Below are 25,115 nucleotides of genomic sequence, written 5' to 3' on the forward strand. Positions count from 1 at the left end.
GGACAATAAAATGTATGCAATATTTCGGCAAATTAAATGTACAAATATGTATATATGTAGCTTCAAGATGCTCCACCGCCGAATTAACACAAAAATGATATAAAATAACTTTCTGGATTCGCAATTAATACTTCATCCCATATTGGGAATAGTGACACAAGAGTTTTAATAATTTTATCTTGAAGTAGGAGGCTCAAACTTTTCAATATTGATAGTGGTGTGAAGTAAGTAACTTTTGTAACTACAGAAAAATACTTAAGAGTCTGCTGCTGTTTTTGAAAGAAAGAGAAAAAAAACTTATGCTATTCTTCAGCGCTGTAGCATCTTTAACTATAGAAAATAAAATCAATGGTCTTAAACAATAAATAGGCACGCATTACATGTACAATTATTACGCATTGTCCGCATAGTTATTTCATGCATAACGACACTATTGCTTGTAATTGTAAGGTATCTATGATTAGGTTCCAATTATTTTTGGATCTGCATATCTGAGAAGCCATACCGGTACAATCAGTAGTAGAGGAAACGTCAATAGTAATCAAAGACTATAATGGTATGACAACAATAACGGCAAGTTCACGGCGAATTATGCATTTGAAGAACATCTTCGCGTTCATCCTAATTTTCAGAGGTTCGTTAGATTGTGGCAACGCATACATCCCTTGAACAATTTTTCTAAAGGACTTCCGATTGCAATACACAACGTTAGAATTTTACATTGAATATGAATAGTATAATAAAGGTGTGGTAATGTTAAGACAATAATTTCAGCAACTTTTGGTCGAATCCTAAAGCGTTATTGTGGTATCAAGGAAGGAGGAGTTATTTCCCTTGCATATTATATTGTCAGAGTAACTTTACATAAAAAATAAATAAATCAAACATATGTTTAATTCTATTTCACTTTTAACTTTTAATAAATATACATTTTGGACACTATTATGTACAAAATTGTAAATTTCATACATGTGCAACAAACGTAAACAAAAATGAAAATATATATTACACTGACATCGTAAAAATAATAATTATTATTAATTAACAATACTATTCTATTACATCCAATATAACAAAAGGTGCAATTAAAATGATAAGTCAAATCATAAAAAATATAATTTGAACCTAATGTTTTTGTTAGGACTTTGACAAAATGGCCTAAATTTAGCCCCAATTGCAATCTGAATCACAACCTTGAAATAGAAAAAATTATGTTGATGAACAGTGCAAATACATATTCACTTAATTATCAAACAAAATAAAATGGTACATACTGGCCAACCTTTAACAAGACATTAACAGGGTCCATTCTTTTTGTCCACCCTATCACCAACACCCCACCTCACACACATACCCTTTCACACACCCTTACACAGTACACACACATCCCCCTCCCAGTAGAACCATGTCAAAGACTAGCTTTTAATAGATATTTAATGTTTATATACAAATACTGCACCTCTGTCAAATTTATTTCTTGTAAAAATGCAAATTCTTAATATGTATGTATTCATAATACAAAGCTCATGATCAAGATTAAATTTGCAACATGTAGTATTCATGATCAGTGAAGAAATTATTTCATATATAAAGTGATGCGACTAACACTTTTCAAGACAAAATCAACATCAAAGCGTCCCAGGTTGTCTTTCCATGTTATACATAAATCGAAATAAATGAACACCACAGAGGCTTTCAATTGGTTCACATTGGCACAAAAAGTTCATCTTTTCAAAAAATCCTACAGCTTTTTCTGCACTCTGAACTCGTACTGGACGAACAGACTTTTCCGCCATGATCTTTAACACTTTGGAGATCAGTCGACGACCAATTCCCATTCCCTGAAAGTCATATTTCACAAACATAAATGTTATGTGATGAAAATATTCACAACTAAAGGATCCATCTGGTGATGCTATTTGTTTATTGGCAAGTTGAAAACTTAATTCCCCAATTAATGTTTCGGTGCCATAAAGTTTCTTGTATGCAAATAAAACACGATTATCCTCCGGCACATCAAATACTTCTCCACAAACTTCCCTTGCTAGCTGTCTGAAGCGATGTCTGTTTTTATTGTTTCTTATTTCTTCCTTTATGTAATAGTGGGCATCTACAATAGATGTAAAACAAATCAATTATAATTATTATAATATTGTAGTATTATTGTGCAAACATGCACGTGCTTTGAAGAAAAAATTCAAGGATCTCTATAGATATATTGCTAATCATTATTTTTATTCTCCAAGTCATCTGCATTTATGTCGACGATCAGTCACATGCATGACCATCATACAAGATATTTATATAGGCCTAATATGTTAATCTCTTATACCGATTTCATAAAAACCAAAAATCTCTATTCTACAGTATCTGCATGAGGTCAATATACTTTGGAAAGATATTTTAAACCTAACTACTGCAAATTATGGGCTGTCTAACGGTCGCATACAACGTTAGTAAGAAATAAATTCGTCTTAATGCGAAAGCTTCGAATTACAAATTGCTCTTACGCGTCATTTTTCTATTTAGTCATTAGCAGGTGCGTGAAGTGTATTCCCGCCAACTTTACCGGAAGAAGTTACATACTCTTCAACCAAAATGCGATCAACGTAAACGATGTTTGAGAGTATGAAGTCATAGCAACACCACAAAACTTCGCAATGTTGATGACGTTTACGATTTTGAGCTCAACCTTTTTTCCTGTGATATCAATCCGCCGAAAACATTAACATTCACCTTTGTAAATATTTCAGCTTTATATAAATTTCAAAGTTGTATTTTCCTGTTTACGATATCATAAAGTTCATATTAAATAAGTAAAAATATCTGTTTCGATCGTTTAAATGATTTTTAGAAAACTACATGTTAATCTAGCGGAGGAATTTTCAGCAGTGAAGTGGTTGTTTTTCAATGGTGGTCGCTTGATTTACGGAACCGTAAATCCCGATGTTGTAGGAACATGAATTCGGAAATAGAGCCCCATATTAGTAAAAAATATGAAATCAAAAAGAGATTGGGGAAAGGGGTAAGTTGTCCACATACTGATATAATATTAATGCACCTTTGTAAGTAAAACCTTTGTTTCGGCGTACTGTCATTCCAACAAAACAGCTGAAAATCGATGTGTCGAAGCTTGCATTCCTAAAATAGAGTAACCATACAATTTCTGTATTCTAATTACGCACTGTAATCGTTCATTGCAATAAAGATTATCTTATTCCGTCTATTTCATTTTTTTCATATTGTTAACTTAGCGTTACCTGTCATATCTTGGAATAGTGAAATATTTGCAAGATTGAAGCCAGAATTTTAACGTGGGCGAATAATATTGACAAGCAAGTGGAACATGCAAGGGAATGCCAATAATTTACATTGAATGCTTTGTTTATCCTTTTTGTTGATTTATGACACGTTAAAGAATGACATGGGAACCAATTTATGCAAGCTTTGTTTTTGAATTAATTTGACGAATTCAAAAAAGTAAAACACGTACAAGTGTTCCTATAATGTACGTTATGGCATTTTGCCAATTTGTAATCCTAATGATAATATTTCTGTAATATTACAGTAGTAGAGCCTCGAAATTCAGTGGGAAGAATTTAGTCCCGCAGCTTGACAGCTACTCAGTGTAGCAATGCCGAACAATATGCTATTGTCCAATTGGTTCCATTCCATCAAAGTCTTTGGGAGAAAATGAGTTTTTGTAAAGTTCAATTCTGCGCTAGAATGGTGCTAAGCATCTGAAGTAGTTGCTGTTGATGTGATCTTCAATTTTAAAACTGTGATATATTTTATGGCCATTTGGTCTTGCTGGGATGAGGTAATCGTAAGAGTTGAGTGCCAGTGGTGGTTCCACACTCTCAACCATGTTGAAGATGAATTGCAGTTTCTTCTTTCCTGTAGTCCTGTAATGATGGTAGTTTATTATTTTCCAGGATTCTTGTTATGCATCCAAGGTCTCTGATTAGTTTTGATGCATAATCACATGACATAAAATGGGCTGAATGACACTGGACTTTCTCAAACTATTGTAAATATAGAAATATTTATATATTTGTGGATGTGGGTCCCATATACTATGGAGTTGTACTCGGATACTGCATTTGTCAAGTGGAGTAGAAAATCAAATATGCAGCACTATACTAGGATTTTAACCAAGCTTTGTGAATACATGGTTCTGCATAGTATTGATGGATGAATGTGGTTGTTTTAAGTCAATATTTTCTTGAGACTTTTTGATATAACCAAACCAAACATATAGTAACTAACTTGATGATCTGTTTTATTTTCAGGCCTATGGAATCGTATGGAAGGCTGTTGATAGGCGGACAGGTGCCTATGGAATCGTATGGAAGGCTGTTGATAGGCGGACAGGTGAAGTAGTTGCTGTTAAGAAAATATTTGATGCCTTCAGAAACCAGACAGATGCTCAGGTAGTTATTTAATTTGAAAGTTCTAAAACTCTTAAAACTGTTTATTTTATAGGTTGGTTTTACCGAGATATGACTTTTTATTTTAAAATTAAATGACCTCTATGGTATTCAAATAGTACCCTTTTCCATTTTCTTTTTAATTGTTGAGTTGGAAAAATGAAAACTTTTGTTTTTTTTTACATTCATAGCAATATCAATGATTTTCTGTTCACAGCGAACGTTTCGTGAGATTATGTTCCTGCAGGAATTTGGTGATCACCCAAATATCATCAAGCTGCATAATGTTATCAAAGCTGAGAATGACAAAGATATTTACCTAGTATTTGAGTTCATGGGTAAGTTTTTGTTCAGTTCATATTTTGATTAATATAATTCATATTGTATCCAGGCAATGTGTTTACTACATTACAAGAGAATTAGCAATTTGCCTTTTCTTAATTTGGTTGAGTTATGACCATGTTGAACCCTAGCTAGCAGATGTTGTTTCCCCTGCTTTAAAGTCCTGTTTCATAACAAACTTAAAAGTTAAAATTGCATGTGTTTTGGCTACACTCTGGTTACATAATGACTGGAACATATTTCTTGCACAAGTTTTAATTTTTTAAGGATTGAACACGATAATAAATCACTCGGAATAAACTGCAAGGATTGAACATGATAATAAATCACTCGGAATAAACTGCAAATTAGTTTATGATTTTTTTTTTTTTTTTTTTAATTTTCAATTCTTTTCTTACAGAAACTGACCTCCATAATGTGATCAAGCGAGGCAGTATTTTGCGTGATGTACATAAACGTTACATTATGTACCAGTTATTAAAGGCAACAAAATATCTCCATTCTGGAAATGTCATTCATAGAGATAATAAGGTAAGCACATTGACATCTTTATCAGTACAGGTGATATATCTTAAAATTACTTTTCACAACACATCTTTTACTTTTTGGTCTATTTATATTTATATGTATATTTATTTGAAAATTAATGTCTTTGTCTGTCTTCAAATGAGCAAATTGGAGGAAAAATTTACACTGTAATTTCATTGTTTTTCAAAATAAAATTTGTCATATTAATTATTGAAATATTAATAAGCTGAATTATGACATGCTGATGATAATTAGGGCCCCGCATCGAGATGCGGGTGCCCTATAGTAATCAGGTTGTCCGTCCGTCCGTCTGTCTGTCTGTCTGTCTGTCCGTCCGTCCGTCCGTCCGTCCGTCTGTCCGTTTTTTTTTCTTTTGCACATTAATGATGGAAGGGAGTGGAGTATTTTCCCCATATTTTACATGATGATTTCCCATCCATCCTAGATCTGCTTGGTAATTTTTCAGGCTGAAATTAAATTAAAAAATCGGCCATCTTGGATTTTAACATTTAAAAAAATCACAATGTTGTTGCTCTTAACTGATAAACATTTTGTTATAACATTATGATGCAAAGTTGTTCAGAATTAAACAAGGAGTTGACTGTCCAAAGGTAAGGTCATGGGCCAAGGTTACTAAGTCAAAGGTCAAGGTCAAATTTAAAAAAAAAATTATTTTCTCATGAACATTTTGCTACAACATTTATAATGAAGCAGAGTTGTTCAGAATTAAACAAGAAGTCAACTCACCAAAGGTTTGACTGACCAAAGGTAAGATCATGGGGTCACTGCATCAAAGGTTGACATTTTCCATTTTTGGACTTATTAACAATTTGTTATGACATAATAAATAAAATTATTCATTGCTTAATATATTAATTAAAGTCAATATGATTTGAATCAAAATGGCTACATGATATGATTGATATACCATTCCACAGAGTTTATTTGCAGATACAACTCTTATGAAAAAAAACCTTTTACATGATTAAAATATTTGAGCAAGACCTTTATTCCCTTCCTTTCACATTGTTATGTGTTTCTTCAGCAAACTATGAGGTTTACCTGTTTAAAGGGTATTTGAGTTAATTGTATGCTCTTAATGTAATGTTAGCTTGGAATCAGATTCAAGTTAAATACTTGGAAGACTTTTCAAAGAATTATAATGTACCATCATCGTTTCCCAATTAATGTTGACATTATTTTTATTACATATAGCTAACACGGAAGAATTCGTTGTCAAAATACTACTTTTTCACTTAAGCACGTCAGACACATAGCGGGCCCTTTCTGACGTGTCAGTGTTCTGTTGTGATAAATTTTGTAACTCTGGATTAGTTTGTCTGTAACTCAAATTTTGTAAAACTGAAATGTGCATAATTTTTGTGTTTGATTTCAGCCGTCAAATGTACTGCTAGACAGTGATTGTGTGGTGAAGGTATGTGATTTTGGATTGGCTCGTTCACTCACACAAATAGGGATAGATGCAGAGACTGGAGACCCAAACCTTACAGAATATGTGGCAACTCGCTGGTACAGGGCTCCTGAGATCCTACTGGCGTCACACAGGTACAGTCACAGTTTTATGTACTCCTGTGTACATCTTATTGAATGTTTGTGGTAATTTTTCAAATGTTTCAAGATTAAAAATTACTGAAAATGATTTATTGACATATCTATGACTAAAGTTTTATTTTGTGAAATCTGCAACAATGGGATATATTTTTTTAGAATACTTGTCACAAATTTTCAAACATTGTATCTTTACTTTAACAGGTACACTAAAGGGGTGGACATGTGGAGTTTAGGCTGTATTCTGGGAGAACTACTAGGAGGCAAGCCTCTGTTTCCAGGCTCATCAACCCTCAATCAGATAGAGAAAATTATGTCTGGCATCCCTGCACCAACTAGGGAAGGTAAGATACAGGCAGCTGATAGACTTAATTAGACATTTTAATATAAGCAGTATTTAGTAGCAATAATACTTTTTACTGTTGTATCGGTCTAACCGTTGACAAAATAAATGATGTAATACCTCAGTATGTTGAGCGACAGTATTATCAACTGGTCAAGTGGTTCTGTCAATCGTCTGGAGGGGCGGAGTTTACATAGCCTACCCGACTTCAAGCGATAGAACGAGTGGGCAGAGTTTGTCTGACAATGTTCTAGAGTTTGAAAGGCAATATGGCTGCGTCTGATAAAAAACATGTGTGGAAGATCTTATGCTAACGGAGTACTGACAGACAGTAAACTTCATTGTGAGATACTTGATCATCATTATTACAGGGGTTTCAATATCAGGCGGTACCCGGTACTTTTTGCCGGTTGAACCTGGCTGTGGTACCGCCTGATTTGGGCTTAATTACATTAGATAGTATACAGATGGTATGGAAAAGTACCCCCTGAAATTGCAATTGAACCGCCTCTCCTGAAAGATAATAAAACTCCTTATTATAAAAGATCATCTTTTCATGAGATTAGTAAAAAAAAATCTGATGTTACGAGAAGAGGTTGTCACAAGATTGTAAAGAACATTTGACCGTCACCTGTTCATCGGAACCTAAGTTAAATAACAACAAAGTCTTACAGTTTATAGAATAAACAGAAATAAAATAATGACCCCTTTATTGGAGAAGAATGTTCGTACGGCGCAAACGGTTCCATCGGCTATTTGAGAATTTAGAGGCAATTTGCTGCATTTCCACGTAAAGGTCCTAACGATAACAACGTTAGATCTATGAGCGTACAATGTTTGTCCTCGAATGTTTGAAAAAACAGCACATTCTGTAAGAAATCCATTAACAGCAGATAAATCTGAAGTGAATTAAAAGTACTTTAGACGGCATTGATAATAAAGAAGTTGATTGATGAAGATACAGAGGTAAACTTATCGTGAGACGGGCCTCACAGCAGCCATTATGTTACTCTCGATGTACATTCCCTACCATGAAGTAGACTATATGCTATTGATAACACGAAAATTTATCCAGTCTCTCCCGGCTGAAACACGGACAGCAGCTCATGAAAACCGCGTTATCGCATTTATTGCATGAGCTATGACCTTCATTCCACAACATTTGCACTTCTTTGAACTGTGGATAATAGAAAGTATGGACACATCCTGCAGTTCTAATGGGTCACACATATCACACTATATAAGCCACGCCCACCAACCAATCAACTCGCCTCTAGCATTAGATTGTAACCCAATATGCAATAGGTATTGCGCAAGTTGCGTGGCGAGTACATCACTGTCATCGTCAACGGTTTGACTGACACGACAGTAATATATCTAGCGACTAAAGGTGTAGTAAATGATTTAAAGAGAGGTCCTGGCTTTGTTCCCGGGCTTTAGTTGATATCCATTATGCTGGCACCACTAAAAAAGGGGGCTTTACAAGAATCATGTCATTAGAACTGTAACTTTTATAAAATTTTCGAGACAGGGTAGTATACAATCTTGGCAGTTAAAAACACAGTTGTGAAAATATAGAAATGAGACATAATTTACAATTGTGTGTGATTGGAATTTATTTTTTTCTTGCAGACATAGAGAGTATACGCTCAGCTTACGGTTCTTCAGTGTTAGGGAAGGCAGCAGTAAAGTAAGTATAATATACATTCATACACAGCTGTTTCATGCTATATCAGTCAAAACTCTTTCCTCCGCAGACAAATGTTTTGTTACCTGAATAAACCCATCATAAATTTTGTTAGGAAACTATACAAGAAAAAAAATTCAAGTCCGGCCAATCAGTGTTTATGACTTCAGCAATTAAGTGTACGTGAACATTCCTCCTCAGTCAATAGTCAAAGTATTGAACAATCAATATTTTCAGACGATTTGTGCGTTTGTAACGATTTTCATACTTTATTTACATTTATATAGAGTGTCTGGTAACAATAATGATAATATGAGAAGAAGCTGCTGAAATGCCTTTAATATTTGTGAATACTTATTGGCGTTCATACATAAATCTGAATTTTGTTTTGGTTTGCAGGCCTAAGAGGACTTTTGAGGACATGTTACCTGACGCTCCAAAAGAGGCTATAGACTTATTACGACGACTTTTACACTTTAACCCAGACAAACGTATTACTGCTGATGAAGGACTACGTCATCCTTATGTATCTAGGTAAGAATAAGAGACCTAGTACACAATCCTTTTTGGTAGGAGGTAGTATTGGGGTTTAAGTTTTTCAATATGACCATCAGTGTTTATAATTAAGCAATAAACTATCTTCCTATGGCATCTATGGTCTATATAAATGCCAGACCTTTGCAGACAATCTTCATAATGCGCGCTAGCGCAGTATGAGATGATAGTCTGCAAAGCTCTGGCATCTATATAGACTATAGATGCCATAGGAAAATAGTTTAATGTTTATATTTACATTATCAGCTCATTTTAGGGTCTCTGCATTAACATTGTTTAAGCTAGACTAGGAAAACTGTTTGTCATCGACGATTTAATTCACAAGATAGAACAGCCATTTTGATGGTGATCAGTTGATGTCACCACGTCAACTTTAGTGACGTCATAATGGTCACGTTTTGAGTGTCAGTTAGTTTAAATAGTAGAAGTGACAAGGAAATGTAAACATACACACATAATATATTGAATTTTGTTAATTACTTTAATTGATTCCTTCTTCGAGGAATTTACCAGTGCATCAAACTACAAACATAGCAAAAGCTGGCTAAAACAGAGCAGTGTCATCAATTACAACATAAGACCTTTGATAAAAACAAATTCAGGTTTCAAATATTTGTGACTAAACATCACTGCTACTTGATTTAAAGCCTGGAAGTTTTCCAAACGTTGTGAAAATAGTACCAGTATGTTATTTTTCCTAGAACTCTAAAATATTTCTAAACCATTTATCAATTTGTGCTAGCTCTTTTATCTGGTATGATTGTTAGGCTGAATATACAAAGTTGGAATTTGTCTTACAGATTTCATAATCCGTCGGAAGAGAAAAGTATAGACTATGACGTGGTTCCCCCACTTAGTGACGATGTACAGTTAACAGTTGACGAATATAGAAACAAATTATATGAGGTAAGTTCTCATCACTCAGATGAAAATTACAAATAATAAAGCATATTTTACACAAAGCATAATATTAATTTGGGAACAGACATACCATGTAAGACTGATGAAGGCTTGAAATAAACAGTTCTTCTAAACACTTATTTAAGGTTAACTCCTTCACCCCTGACACTCCAAAGTGGACTATTCCAGCCTTTGACTTAGAAGAAGCTAAATGTGTCTTGAGGGGTGTATGGATAAGAATAAATCATTCATTGATTGTTTGTACACTTTCTGAAATACAAAATGTCTCTTTTGATTTTGCATTTGAACTTTTCAACCTGAATAAAAGAGGGATATATATTGTACACATGGAAGGCATTGAAGGATTTTTATCAATTCATAAAGATGGTTAAAAATTTATATGATTACTTCAATGAAATTTAATCTTGCATGAAATGATCATGATGGTACAACCGTTTTGACTATAGAATTAACTACAGAAGTCAGTATTTGTCTAATACTTATGTCATGTCTTATTACAGATGATTATGCAAAAGAAACAGGAGCGTCGCCGACGTCGTCAGGAGATGAGGAGTGCTCCTCATCCATCTCGTGTGCGCACTGAAAGTCCCCACCCTCCCAGCGAACCCTACCACAAAGATAACTCCCCTAAAGGGGCTTCCCCGAAAGTCTACAACAACAAACATGCAGGGGACGGCCCTCCCCAATCAGCCCCTCAACACCATTCATCATTTTCAGGTGAGAACAGGTGTACACTTATCTTATGAAATTTTATGACTACAAGGTCGTATCATCTCTTACCTGTGTAATTGTTTGAAGATTTTCTTTTCTTGTTATAATGCCATATTAAATTATAGATATCATTTAATGCCAGGTTATCCTAAGATAAATCTAAAGTCAGGTTAATTAAGAATTAAACTGTACATGTCTTTCTATGGAATCTATTGTCTATTTTAAGGATTAACTTGAATATATTTTTCATGTTATGGAGATATAACACAAAAATCTGAGTGTACTCTTAATAAAACCGTGAAGCGGTTTATGATGAGAGTACACTCATATTTTTTTATTATATCTCCATAACATAAAAAAAATATATTCAAGTTAATCCTTATAATTCAATTTACTAAAGATGATCTCTTCAATATTCAAAATTCATTTTGGGACTCTCTTGTCTATGAAATCATTATGCCGTCATATTAGCCAATCAGAAGCAACGTTACAAACGGCGGCACAATTTTTTCCTTTATGGGCTGATAAGTTAAAGTAAGCCAATGAAAATGCTCGTAAGAAGCAAAATTGAATTATATATAAATGCCAGAGCTTTGCAGGCAATCTTCATAATGCTAGTTTCTACTAGCTCTATCGTATTGAGATCTTTAAGGAAGCTGGAAAGCTGAGCAAGGTAGATTGTAAAATTTAAGTACGCATAAAGTATTGTTGCTATATATAGGTTCTATATTTGTATTCTGTATTTCCTATTACATACACCATATTGTATTTGTATTCTGTTTCCTATTACATACACCATATTGTATTTGTATTCCATTATACACTGTAGCATTTGGAAGAACAACACATGGCGACCAAGGACCTCCACAGACGAAATCCAGAAATGCACGACGACCAAATAATGAGAACATGGAGAGAGCTGCAACCAACGCTGGTGTAAGTCTATTTTTATAATTCACTGTTTAAAGTATCCGCTGTTCTCACACGCATCAATTTCTAAGTCAAGTTCTTCATAACCACTCTTATCACCCCTCTGCATGTCACCACAAATTTGAACAGTTCATGTATTGAATATTTTATCACTTCTCCAAATTCAGAGGCCATAAAATGTGGGCTTTAATATTCTTTCCTGAATTTTTGAGGCCTTTCGACTTCTGTATATAAATAGCAAACTTTTGTCCTAGTTTTTTGTATAGCCACAAACCTCTGAACGAGTCCCCTGGCTTCCTAGAAGTTCTTATGTAGGTTGCCCTTGATGTGTAGTTTTGCATATTTGATTTTGGAATGATGGGAATAAGAACATAGCTGGTAGGAAGCCATCCTGGAATTTGGAAATTGGAGTTCATATCAGTTTTTAATAAGAAAATATCTTAGGAAATAGATTTATGTAGTTTAAATGTTAATATGACATAATTTATCAACAGTTGTTTTCCCATATAACACTGGATCCTCATAGACATATATGTCTACACTAGTATTCTATGATATAATTTCATTTATTTATATGAGTTTGTGAACCATAAATAAGAAGAAGAAAAGACATTTAAGCAGCACCTTGCAATGTTGTTTTGGTATAAGCAATGCCTAAGAAATTTAACGAATTCCTGTAATTTGCACAAGTTTTCTCACACTCTGCTTTAGTGTTCCTCGAATATTTCTTTCAACTTGTTGGTCAAATAATTATGAAAGCACCTATGATGCTTTTTCAAAATAGATTATTAATTCATGAACAGTAATCGAGTACTTGGCACAAGCTTACAATTGTACTGGCATCAATTTAAAGACTTTATTTAATCTCCTTGGTAATGTGAAATATATAATAAAAAATTATCAATAAAATTTAAAGATGCTCCACCACTGACAAATGGTATTTTTTCACTATCAAAAACTGGAGCAACGAGTTACAAAAGTTACTTTCTTTACACCATTTCCACCATTGAAAAGTTTGGGCTTCTAATTTTACTTAAAGATGCTCCATCACTGACAAATCGTATTTTTTCACTATCAAAAAGAGAAAAACGATTTAGTATTTTTCTTCAGTTAAAAAAGTTATTAACTTTACACCATTACCACCATTGAAATGTTTGAACTTCTAATTTTATCTGAAGTTAAAAATATAAAAAAAATAATTAATTGCATCCCGAAAAAAATCCGTGGCACTATATCCTATAATAAAGTACTGATTGCGCATGCACCAAAATCAAAACAAATTTTTTATATTATTTTTGTGTTAATTAGACAGATATATTTCATGATTAAACAACACATTATTGCTCAAATGATGAATTTCATTTATGCTCTGTCGGCGGTGGAGCATCTTCAAAAGTAAAAATATTAATATGAAAAGTTACTTCCTGATATTAATTATCAAATTTTGATATTCTCCCAGTAATTGACTGTTCGTCAATAATGGTTCTGTTTACCCTTTCTGCACATTACCTTGTTCTCCTACAATACCCACCTTTGGGAAATTTATATTGGATCACAAGTTCACCTTGGTAAATTATTTTTTACCTGAAAGCGTAATAGGTCTCTGACCTATATCAAGACATGTGTCATACATCATAAAAAAAGTTTAGGATCTAGGATTAACAGGATTTCCCTTATTGCTTATCATTGAACCTCCATACTTTGGTCACAAGTTAATGTTGGTGGTGTAATGCTTTTTATACCAAAAATAGGTCACTGTGATTTTTATTTTGACCTTTAACTTACATTATAGAAAACTTTTTCATTGTTCTATATTATACATTTCTACCTGGGGAAACTGTAATTTGCCATTTTGTCTTGTTCACATCCAGGATCAAGAATAATACAGAGGCTTTCTAGGCTTACACTAAATACATAACTGGCACAAGCATTTAATTTGGCATTAATATCAAATGAAGGGTTGGTTTTGCTTAGGTTAACATTGATGCTTTTGTTATCACAGTCTGAATATTGAACATGCTTTAATCACATTTAAGCTTAATTACTAAGCAACAGGATACATATTTACCAAAACACAATTGACATTATTCCCCTCCCGCCCCACCCCCTTCAAGTTGTGATAGAGATTACATTACCTATCTATTTTGAAATGACATAACAGAAGCATTGATACTACAGTAGTTATTGAGTATTGGGGTTTCTAGATACCAAACCGATATAGGTAAACTATGATTTAATGTTGATACCACCTTCTGGTATTTGTGCTGTCACAAAAATCTAATTAAAAATGTCACATCTTATAATCACCAAATGGTGGGACTATTCAACGGTTTATCCTACTTCACCATGGTTTTTATGGTATCCTGAAATTGACAATTTACATGCCTTAGCATTTTTGGAACTTCTTACAAAGTATCCTGAAAAATTGTTGGGTGTTTTGAAATAACTGTTGCCTTGATCTAAATTATATTAAATCAGCTTCTTGTTTCCATGGCTTCCTTCCAAAATTTAATGAGTTTTATTGGTGATTGGAAAGTTTTACCCAGATGCCTCAGTAACATAGAAGCTCATCAGGTATTGAAATTGAATCTGTTTAGATGGAGATGTTTGAAGTCTTCCTAAGATCTCAAAACCCCAAAGTTCAGATGAATCAATTTCTGTATGGCCGTAATATGCCCAAGGTGAGTGAGAGACTTGACAGTGATGCTGTGTATGTCCTAATACTAAATGAACTTACTGGTATATTTTCTGTCATTCAGAGGCTTGAAAATTGTGTTTATATACAGTATATTACAAATTAATCATGGGTAAGTCTAAAATTACCTTTAATAAATTTGCTACTAAAATTGTTATGTATGCTTACTTTGCTGTGAATTCTCTCACTGTCACTAAGGATGTGTTCAGTGATACTGTACCATTTCTCTTAAAACTGCATGCAGCCATATATTTCCTTGGGTATCTTGGTATTCACCCCTGAAGACACATTTAGACTCTCCTAAATTAAGGACTAGAATAATCCATTATGAAATTTCAGGGGTGAATGAGTTAAGTGTGGTAAGTGGCATTGAACCTTCCTGTGATCGATTGGGGAATATTTTCACAGTTAAGTCAAGCGTGTCTTCATATCCTGTACCAGTAAGACCATGTGTGAACCATACAACTGCAACTGTCAAGCCATCCACTATAGAAACAGCCTGTTTCCCAATATATATAATGTATTTAGCCCTTTACCTGTGTAGATGTATAGAACCATTATAGTATTCATTCCCTTGTGGTACAAAGAAATGATCGTTAATGAGCAAGTACATATGTATGTATGTGTTGGCATTTCGGAACTTTGTTCATGTACCAAAATCTGTCAATTTTTTTTTTACATTTATTCATTTTCCAGTCATGGCCTTTTGGATTTTCTGAATGCTCACAAACGTTTAAATCTGCATACGAAGTACATTTCAGATTGACCATTAAGGGAATAATCAGTATGTCAAATAGTCCATTTATATAATAAAATGCTAAATTGTTTTTCTAGCTAGAATCTGTCATAAAACAAACTGGGTAATTTTAGCTATACTAAAACTTATAAATTCCACTAATCAAATGGTTCTTGCGTTTTGTGGCATAAAATTGTGCTTGTGTGCTAGCCAGATGTAATTAGATAATAGGTAGATATCGGACTGGTATGAATAAAGTTGTTTCCTATTTAGATAATTGCATTTACAAAACAAAATTATACAGTTATATATTCATTTTGTATCGTTATATTAGATTCATCATACCAATAATGCAATTGCTACAACTAATCTTCATTCTTCATTCTTCATACTAGATTTAATTTTGTTCTTAATGGACGTTATGGAACTATTTGAAATGCCTGAATTCAATTTCAGTAGAAGTTAATCCCTTTATTTAAATTTCCATTCAGAAATTTTTTGCCTCGAGATTCATTTTTACTGGTATTGGTAAAAATAATCTTTTGAGAAATACATGTGACTCTTAATTAACCTCAGATTGGTTATATTGTCTCATGAAAGAAGTATATGTTATTCAGTATAAATCAATATGTATATATACAGATGACACAGGATCCCTATCCAGCCTTATCCAAGAACCGACAGGCTTCAGCGCCCGCTGCGTCACGGATGGGAAGTCGTCCAATATCAGGTGCATACGGAGCTAAGAACCCAACTATTACACGAGATGAAAAATCGTCAGGTCTGAGTGTCACCAGCTCACGAATGGTAAGTTTTATACATGCACATAGCCTCAAACCTTGGCACAAAGATATGGAATAATCTGTATGAATATTTCCTTAATCCATTTCTACTGATAGTAACATGACTTACAATTCAAAATGATTAAGAATTTACCCTTGGTAATTTAGTATAGTGTAATTATAAAGTGAATACTATCGAATCTGTAGGGAGTGCACTCACAGAACAATAATGTTTTGTTTAGCTTCATTTTCTGTAATCTTTCATTTGCATTCTATTAAAAACATATATATCTATTGATGTTATTTATTTTTTCTTAGCATATTAAAAACACCACTCATACAGTTTGGATTTTGCTTTGTTTTGCTTAGTTTAATTAGTTTGATTTTAACAAGATATGTCGAATATAACAATTTCTAATAGATATTATTAATTTTTTTATCCATACATTTGATTCACAATATATATCAAATATATTTAGCCAGATGTTTTGTTAAATCAAATTATCCAATTGTTTCCTCATTTGAAATACGGCGGAATCTACATTTCATAGAGGTAAATCTATCCTAAAAAATTCCCCAAAATGAGAAATGGAATTTTGTCTGTCTTTTTATATCGAATGTTTGGAAGAATCACTAAAACAACATTTTTATATAAACAGTGATTCATGAAAAAAGTCCTCGTTTTTGAGTACTTTTATCGTTATTCTATTTTAATAGAGTTATTTCCCTTTATGTCTTTGTGTAAAAGTATTTTTATAAATACAATTTTGCAAAACTGTTACAGAAATGTTAACCTTCCTGTAACACTGCATTTATTTTTCAAATATCTTTAACTGTTTCTAGAAATATTTTCTTTTGTTAGAGAGGGAAATTTCTGAAAGGAGATTTTTTTTTTGTTATTTTTTCCACACGATTGTGTATATTTTCATTCGTATTCCACTGTATTTCAAATGCTGAGATTGTAATCTGAGAGTGGAGACTGTATTGACCTTGATTTTGCCTTACTTTGTTTGTGTAATGTTTTCACTTGTCCTAGTCGGGGATTGGCCGATTGCTTTCTTGTGCAATGGACCCTCTTCCTCCGATAAAGTCCCATTACCATGACTACCACGAACCCTTTGATGACTATTCTGTAAGTGAGGGGTTTATTTAGACGTACTGGCTCCTAATCCATCAGCAAGCACACCAGAATCTTTTTTTATCATTTTTAATAGCATCACATCTTAACATCATTTATAATGTTAATGTCATACTGAGCATAATAATATTAAAGCAATACTTATAAGTTGCAATATGACTTAAATTTTGTTTTTTGAGTATATATTTTTTTGTACTTTTGAAAAAAGAAAAAGGGTTTAAGAGTTTTGTTAATTGGAAGAATATGTTTTTGAAAAAAAAAATTAAAATATTTGAAGTAAAAAAAAAAATTCAAGAAGAATTGTACCATGTTCATAACAATGGCACACCATCTTCCATATCTATCTTGAGAGAATTTACTTTCATTTATATGGCTTTTCAAACCGATATCACTATAGCATGTTCAGAAGAAAGGTATTTTTTCAAAATTGTGAACTTCTTTAGCTGATATTACCATCGTTTTATCCATGCCGGTGTCAAAATAACTCGAATACATAGGTCCCATCAACTATAACCAATATGGTTAATTAAACTTTGATATAAATTTTCATTTTTTGAAGAGGAGCTAGTTGGGTCCATTGCCCTGTATTTCTTGTATTTTTGCTGATCTCCCCGTTTTTCCTAACACATCCATTAACTTATAATTACTAGTTTAATGTGTGTTTTGTAAACAGACTGTAACTACGGTCTGGATTGGCTACTTACACTCACCTCTTTGTTGTGGTTAGAACATGCTGTAGTGATTCTCTGCCAATTCTAAATCTGATGTACTTAGTATTGGCTCCAATTCTGTGCTGTCTTAACATTTTCTGTAACTAACAAGAATCTATATATATATACAAGCGTTTTCAAAGTCAAACACTACTCTCGTTCAGTCAATGAAATTATTTTCAGACAATAATCGTAAATCAATCTGGTTAGCAAAACTATCACAGCTGTACTGTGAGATAAAAAAATACCGTACAGTAGTTATTCTCGCGAGGGTGATATATTTGCGATATCCAGGGATATTGTTGGTCGTGGAAATTTGATCTGTGAAAAATTTGCAAATGGAGGAATTATATATACCGGTAGCCTTAAAACCAAATTGCATAATTTCAAAAGTGCTAACATTTAATTGTTTTCATTTCTATTTCAAATCGCAATTTTTTATACGGCAAATTAAATGACTCTATGGTAACATTATTTTCTTTCAAGATCAGAATTAACAACGAAAATTTGGACACTCCTGCTACTTGCCTTTAAAATTTAGTGAAAGGAAGATAGATTAAACACTGGAAGATGGTCAAATCTACATATATGATGAAAATGGATAAAATGTTTTTTGAAGTTGAATAATTTCTACAGACCTTATATTTATGATATTATTTGAATTCTTTCTGAAATGTCTATATTATTATATAAACAGTGGCACAAATCATATTTACTATTGCTTGAAGACTTCATCATGCTTGTAGAAGTATTTGTGTGGATAGATTTGAAGTAGAAGTGATTTGAAATCATTCCTTCATTATTTATGTTTACATACAATACGTTTTAATCAAGTTCTGTCATTAACCTGGTAGTCATCATTGTTTATGATTATGGGCTTATGCGATGTTAACATGCGATGTCCTCTATACTTTTATAATGCTATATATTGAATATGTTTGAATGCTGAGAATTTCATTTTTACCTCACCTGGTCCGAAGGACCAAGGTAAGCTTATGCCATACCGTGGCGTCCGGCGTCTGTTGTCCGTCGTACGGCGTCCTCCCGTCCGTCCGTCCGTCTGTCCGTCCGTCAACAATCAACTTCGACTCCATAACCGCTGATCAAAATTTGACTGGTAGCATCCTTATGGGTTACTGACTGAAAATTGTACAAATAATGGGGCTGACCTCCCAAGGGCCTGAGGGTCAGGGCCAAAAGGGGCTAATTTGGCTATTTCCATATAAACGACTTCTTCTCTGAAACTAAGAATGGGATAGCATCTATACTACAGTGGTAGCATCCTTATAGGGTGGGGGTTCAAAATTGAACAAATGATGAGGCTGACTCCCCGGGGTCCTGAGGGGTGGGGCCAAAAGGGGTCAATTTGGCTATTTCCTTATAAACGACTTCTCTGAAGCTAAGCATGGGATAGCACTCATACTGCAATGGTAGCATCATTATAGGGTGGAGGTTCGAAATTGTACAAATGATACGGCTGACCCCCCGGGGTCCTGAGGGGCGGGGCCAAAAGGGGTCAATTTGGCTATTTCCATATTAACGACTTCTTCTCTGAAACTAAGCATGGGTAGCACTCATAATGCAATGGTAGCATCCGTGTAGGGTGGGGATTCAAAATTTTACAAATGATGGGGCTGACCCCCCAGGGGCCTGAGGGGCGGGGTCAAAAGGGGTCAATTTGGCTATTTCCATATAAACAACTTCTTCTCTGAAACTAAGCATGGGATAGCACTCATAATGCAATGGTAGCATCCTTATAGGGTGGGGATTCAAAATTGTACAAATGATGGGGCTGACCCCCGGGGCCTTAGGCGCGGGGCCAAAAAGGTTAATAAGGCTACTATTTTCATATAAATTACTTCCTCTCTGAAACTATGTATTGGATAGCATATTCGTATGGTATCTATAGCATCATTATATGGTTGGGATTCAAAATTAAACAAATCATGGAGTCAATTTTGCTATTTTATCTTATTGTAAGAGTCTTTATGATTTTTGAATCACTAATTACTAAATTACAGAATTACTCAAAAAAAAAAAAACAGGTGAGCGATACAGGCCCTCTGGGCCTCTTGTTTGGAAATGAAATCAGAAAAGCATTAAGGATTAATCATAAGCATTACATTACCTCAGAAGAATAGCGAGTGCATAAAATAAATATATTTTTCCTGTCAGCGACAATCATAAGAATATAGAGTAGACAATATCAAACAATCATATGTCCACCAGATACCAAAAGGAAACAATATGCAAAATTTTATAACATTATCATTTTACACCAGATCAAGACTGACTGAAAGTGTTTCTAAAGAATAAGATAATAATGAAAAGTCAATGCAATAATATAACTATAAGTCATAGTTAATTATATTTTCAAAAGTAATACATATCATTTAACGTGCAAGGTTTTCTCAATATGGCATGGGGTATTGTGTATTTTCTGGCAGTTTTTTTAGTTTCCAATTATTAGTATAACTCTCGACACAGAACAGATGTTTCTTTCATCAGAAACAAAGTTTGTTTAGGTCATATTCCTTGTGCTTAGTCTAGCATTGTAGTTTTGAATCATTGATCATTCCAGCTTTGAATCTGTTAAATACAAAAGTTTATAAATTGAAAAAAAAATCATTTTTGTTATTCTTAAGAGATACATAAGAATATTATATGATTTACTGTTATCTCTATTCTGTCCTTTGCTTCATTCAAATTAAGATCACTCTTAAAAGTATGGATCCCTAGTTCATATAAGCTATGATGTTTTGTGTTTATCTGGTCATATGTTTGTTTAGGTTAAATAATTTGTGTTACTTCATTGGAAAAGAACTTGTTGTGTGTTTTAGGTTCCAGGACAGCGACCCTCATCAGCCACCAATCAGCAACAGAGAAAACCTCTGTATGGCAAGAAACAGTACAGCAATGCAATCAACAATCCGTCAGCAGGAGCGCACAAGGCCTACTTCGGTAGTTACAATCAGAACGTCGGCACCATATCCTCCTCAGCACTAGCGTCCATCCAGGGTAAAAGGTCATGAAAGATCACAGATGACATGGTTGACAGGCCATAAATCACTTACGTCTGAAATTGACAGTTACCCCAACACCCGCTTTTGTCCTCATACTTTTAGATGGGATTTTTTTGTTCATTAATTAAATGTAAATATCTCAAAACATGCTAAAGTAAAGAAATGGACAACAATTAAGCAACTAAAACGTTGCAGTGTTGGAAGTGAAACTGTGTTATCTGCAAGTGGTTTAAAGTATTGAAAAAATGGAAGTGCCAAACTTGCAGATATCTGCGATTTGGAGCATAAGTATACATTTATAACGATGTTTTTATACAAGAAAAGCAATAAAATATCTTGATTTTTGCACAAAATTAATCTGAACAGACATTGTCAACAATTGAAAAAAAATGCTTATATATGAGAAAATTTGATTTGAGAAACACATATTGTTGATTTAAGCTTTCAGCGATTTCATTAGGGGAAAGTAGAGGTTGTTCTTTTTACACAAGACAATAGAATGACCTACTTGTCATCATAAACATACATCTGATGCTGGTTCAAGAATCATGTTGCCAAGATTCCGTTTCAAATTTTTGTTCCTTATACTGACTTTTTGTTATAACAAATATGTTGTATATAATGGTCTTCGAGATTCTTTGTAGGAAATTCTTGTCACCTCACAAACGAATGTTTTCTTATTGTCCTAAATAATCTCCCTATTTTTAGACAATACACAAACTATTATTCTTGTGCATCTTTCGAAGTACACTGTCCCGACATTTTCACAACAGACAAACATATTAAACATTGATGTTATTGAATAAAAACCATTTCAATGTATTTGCATGGGGACCCATCATGTAGAGATAGTGTACTAAAACTGTAGACCCTGGTCAATTTTTAGATAAAGGAAGTTGTTTCAAACTTACATATTTAAACTATATCATTGATTTACAAAATCAACCTTGTTTGGATTGATAGGAAAAAACGTGTACAAGTAAGATTGAAAGAAATCGTGTGTAAGTACAAGTAAGATTGAAAGAAATTGTGTCTAAGAAATTATGTGATTTTTAGTGTTGCAAGTTTCTCTGAGTGAAGACAAAATGTATGAATGATAGAAATGAAAGTCTGAAAACTACAAAAGTGCTGGGGTTATTTTTATATTTTCAAAAGCTGAACCATTTTCTTCTTTTCTCTGATGATCCTGATTTTTTCCCAATTTGTGAGAAAAGGATATACTTTTCAGTGAAATTGAAACTGATAAAAAGGATTAGTTACAGAAAAGTTTAAGATAGGTTTTTGCTGAAAATGTGTTCATTAAAATGCCTACAGTTGGGTGTGAGATTAATAACAAGTCGTTTTTAAGTCCTGGTTGGACTGATAGTGTGTTCTTCAATAGTATGTGCTACATAACTACCAACGTACACCACACAAGAATCAAACAAAATGCACATGTTGGAAATCACCTTTTTGTTGTGAAAATATGATTTTATTTTAGAATACAACTACTTTTAAAATGTTTTATTTTGACAACTCATGGCGTAGTTAGCTTTGCATAAAAATATTACCATTTTTGCCGTCCAATATATATCACTTTATGTATCTCATCAGCAGAATTAATGTGTAAAATGTTTATATACTCTTAAGTATAATGTGTGCAGAAAATCCTATATTCTGGTTTTGAATGATGCTTTTCATTTATTGACATTTTCCATTCCATGTGATTTAACATTCCAGTAGCGATCGGCTACATCTATCCTTTATAAAGTTTGTTTTTGTTTCTTAGTATTTTCTTTATTCATATACAATGTATCTTTGATTTCTTTATTTTACATTTGAAGGTTGAAGCATTGTAGAAAACTTTTGATTTTAATTTCAATTTTGAGTTCATTATATTTCATTTTCATCACAGAATTTTATTTTACGGGTTTCAATTAATAAGACCTGCTCTTAAAATCCGTCGACTTCAATTTACCTCATATATTGTTTTCATTTAGTTAATAACAGCTAATTATAAAATTAAGATATACCGTATGAACTGCCGTCCATTACAATGTTTATATATTTAGATATGACACTTTGTGACTCTCTAAGTTGTAAGTTTCCAAACCATGTTTTTACTGCATGTGTTTCTATTCATATCTTACCAGAGAAATAACAGAAACTGTCGCCAAAAAAACGCTCAAATGTAATATGACTTAATAAGACATTTCAGATTTCGCTGAACAGATATTTAAGTAAAATCCTTATCCGTTGCTGCAAAACTGCTAACAAACTATCTTCTGAAGATGTGATATTTGTTGGAGAACTGTATGTGATTGATATATTGCAAAACTGTTCGCTGATTTATTTGCTTATATTGTTAATTGATGAATTGAAACCAAGTTTGTGATAAGTTATGAAAATCCACCTTAGTATATGTGATAAGAATTTGATTTGTCTAGCTGCAGACGGTTTTGAAAAGTGCAAAATTCATTTGATGTTTACTATCATCATGTTGAGGCATGTTTGAAGGTGAAAATGAAATGACAATTTGAAATGTTTTCTTTGGCAGATTTCAAAATTGCAGCTCAAAATGCCAAATGTGATGTCTATTCAATATTCCGTCCCAGTATTCTTGTTTCTGCGGACTTGTTAACGAGACGTTTAAAGATTAACGCACCGTTAAATAAGGACGAAGCAGATTTTAATGTGATTGTCATAAATGTAATTTATTGAAAAAAATTTATGAATAGTCTTGATTTATATTAATTTATTTTTAACTGAATCACATTGTTGTAAATATTATATATGTAAATTAATTACTACTATGCTTGAATGTGTTGATGTTACTTAATATTGAATGAATATCCAATCGTCGACAATATTCATCCGTTTTGATGTATGTAGCCTACTAACTTGTGAATAATTAAATCAATTAAATATCAATTGAAACTGAAGTTCATTTAAGTTATAGAGTTAGATGGGATACAAGGATTCTTTAGCATCTGCTACACTTGTAGAACATTTTCAATATGCAGAACATTTAAGTAAACCATTTTTTCACTTCTATTATACCAGTATATTGTTTTTACATTCCCTATGGAATCAGATTGTGAAATCACCTTTTGAAATCTATACATCTGTAATTTATCATCTATATGCCCATCCTCATTTGCCATTTCACTGAAATATTTCTTTGAGTATTAATGGGTCAGTAAGAACTGAGCATATACGACTACTACACGTGATTATAGACAAAATCTATAGACCCTTCTTCATATAAACCACAGGGGTTTGACGATTCTAAGCTACCAGTACCCAGTCTCTGATGTAAACGGTGAATATACACTATTTAGAGTAGTGATCTTTTCACAATATGTAAACTTTCATGTGAATACTCGTAGAAAGCCTAACAATGACATTAAGGGTTATGTAGTCATTTATATTGCCATTCTATTCCAATTCTGGCAAGTCCATATATTTATTTTTCTTTATACCTACCATCTCGAGGATGTGAAATGCCTGACATAGTGTAGATCACTGATGATAGTTCGTCTTCGTGTAACTGCCAGGTGTAGCTACCCTTTACGACTTATCTGTAAGTGTAAATAAAAAGTGGGTTACCTGAGGACCTAATTCGCCTGTTTGTAGGTCAAGGACAAAGCTAGACTTATTTGTGACTTGGAACAGTTTGGAATTTATAAATGTAGGTCACAGATATAGCCTGGCTTGTCTCTGTGTGTAGTTAACTATGTCAGAGCGGCTCAGTTTTACTGGTAAAGCTTGATGCTAGATGCCAGAACACATTTACAAATTTCCTTGTAAATTATCTTTGGAAAATGACGAATAAAGATGAATGACAAGACATTTTTACTGGTTTTTTTATTATAACATATTATTTATTAAGAATTTGTATTACTTATTTAATGAAGATATGTGCGCGCATGCAACAATGCATGGCACATGTATATCCATATGACAATTCTATAGTTGATGTTATTAGATGGAAATGAGTTAGAATAATGATCATAATAAGCACGGAAACCTAATT

General features: G+C 33.2%; 2 protein-coding genes across 5 annotated transcripts; one reads left to right on the plus strand and one right to left on the minus strand.

Annotated features, from left to right (window-relative positions):
- Positions 1–891: 891 nt before the first annotated feature.
- On the minus strand, positions 892–2,653 carry LOC138325415 (uncharacterized). The gene is made up of 2 exons (XM_069271076.1): positions 2,511–2,653; positions 892–2,110 (listed from the first exon to the last, which is right to left on the minus strand). Exons 1-2 carry the CDS (start codon positions 2,515–2,517, stop codon positions 1,629–1,631), a joined length of 489 nt encoding a protein of 162 aa, XP_069127177.1. The 5' UTR covers positions 2,518–2,653; the 3' UTR covers positions 892–1,628.
- Positions 2,654–2,817: 164 nt separating this feature from the next.
- On the plus strand, positions 2,818–24,927 carry LOC138325412 (extracellular signal-regulated kinase 2-like). Of its 4 annotated transcripts, XM_069271070.1 has the most exons (15): positions 2,818–3,025; positions 4,335–4,433; positions 4,648–4,768; positions 5,173–5,303; positions 6,697–6,866; positions 7,074–7,213; positions 8,845–8,902; positions 9,299–9,433; positions 10,255–10,360; positions 10,876–11,092; positions 11,916–12,022; positions 14,614–14,697; positions 16,090–16,254; positions 17,266–17,361; positions 20,918–24,927. In XM_069271070.1, exons 1-15 carry the CDS (start codon positions 2,960–2,962, stop codon positions 21,107–21,109), a joined length of 1,887 nt encoding a protein of 628 aa, XP_069127171.1. In that variant the 5' UTR covers positions 2,818–2,959; the 3' UTR covers positions 21,110–24,927. The 4 variants fall into 4 exon arrangements, with proteins under 4 accessions (XP_069127171.1, XP_069127172.1, XP_069127173.1 ...); XM_069271071.1 differs by lacking the exon at positions 14,614–14,697 and having other exon boundaries at positions 2,831–3,025; XM_069271072.1 differs by lacking the exon at positions 17,266–17,361 and having other exon boundaries at positions 2,835–3,025.
- The last annotated feature ends 188 nt before the right edge of the window (positions 24,928–25,115 follow it).

This window comes from Argopecten irradians, chromosome 6, assembly GCF_041381155.1.
Source record: "Argopecten irradians isolate NY chromosome 6, Ai_NY, whole genome shotgun sequence".
Taxonomy (NCBI): Eukaryota; Metazoa; Mollusca; class Bivalvia; order Pectinida; family Pectinidae; genus Argopecten; species Argopecten irradians.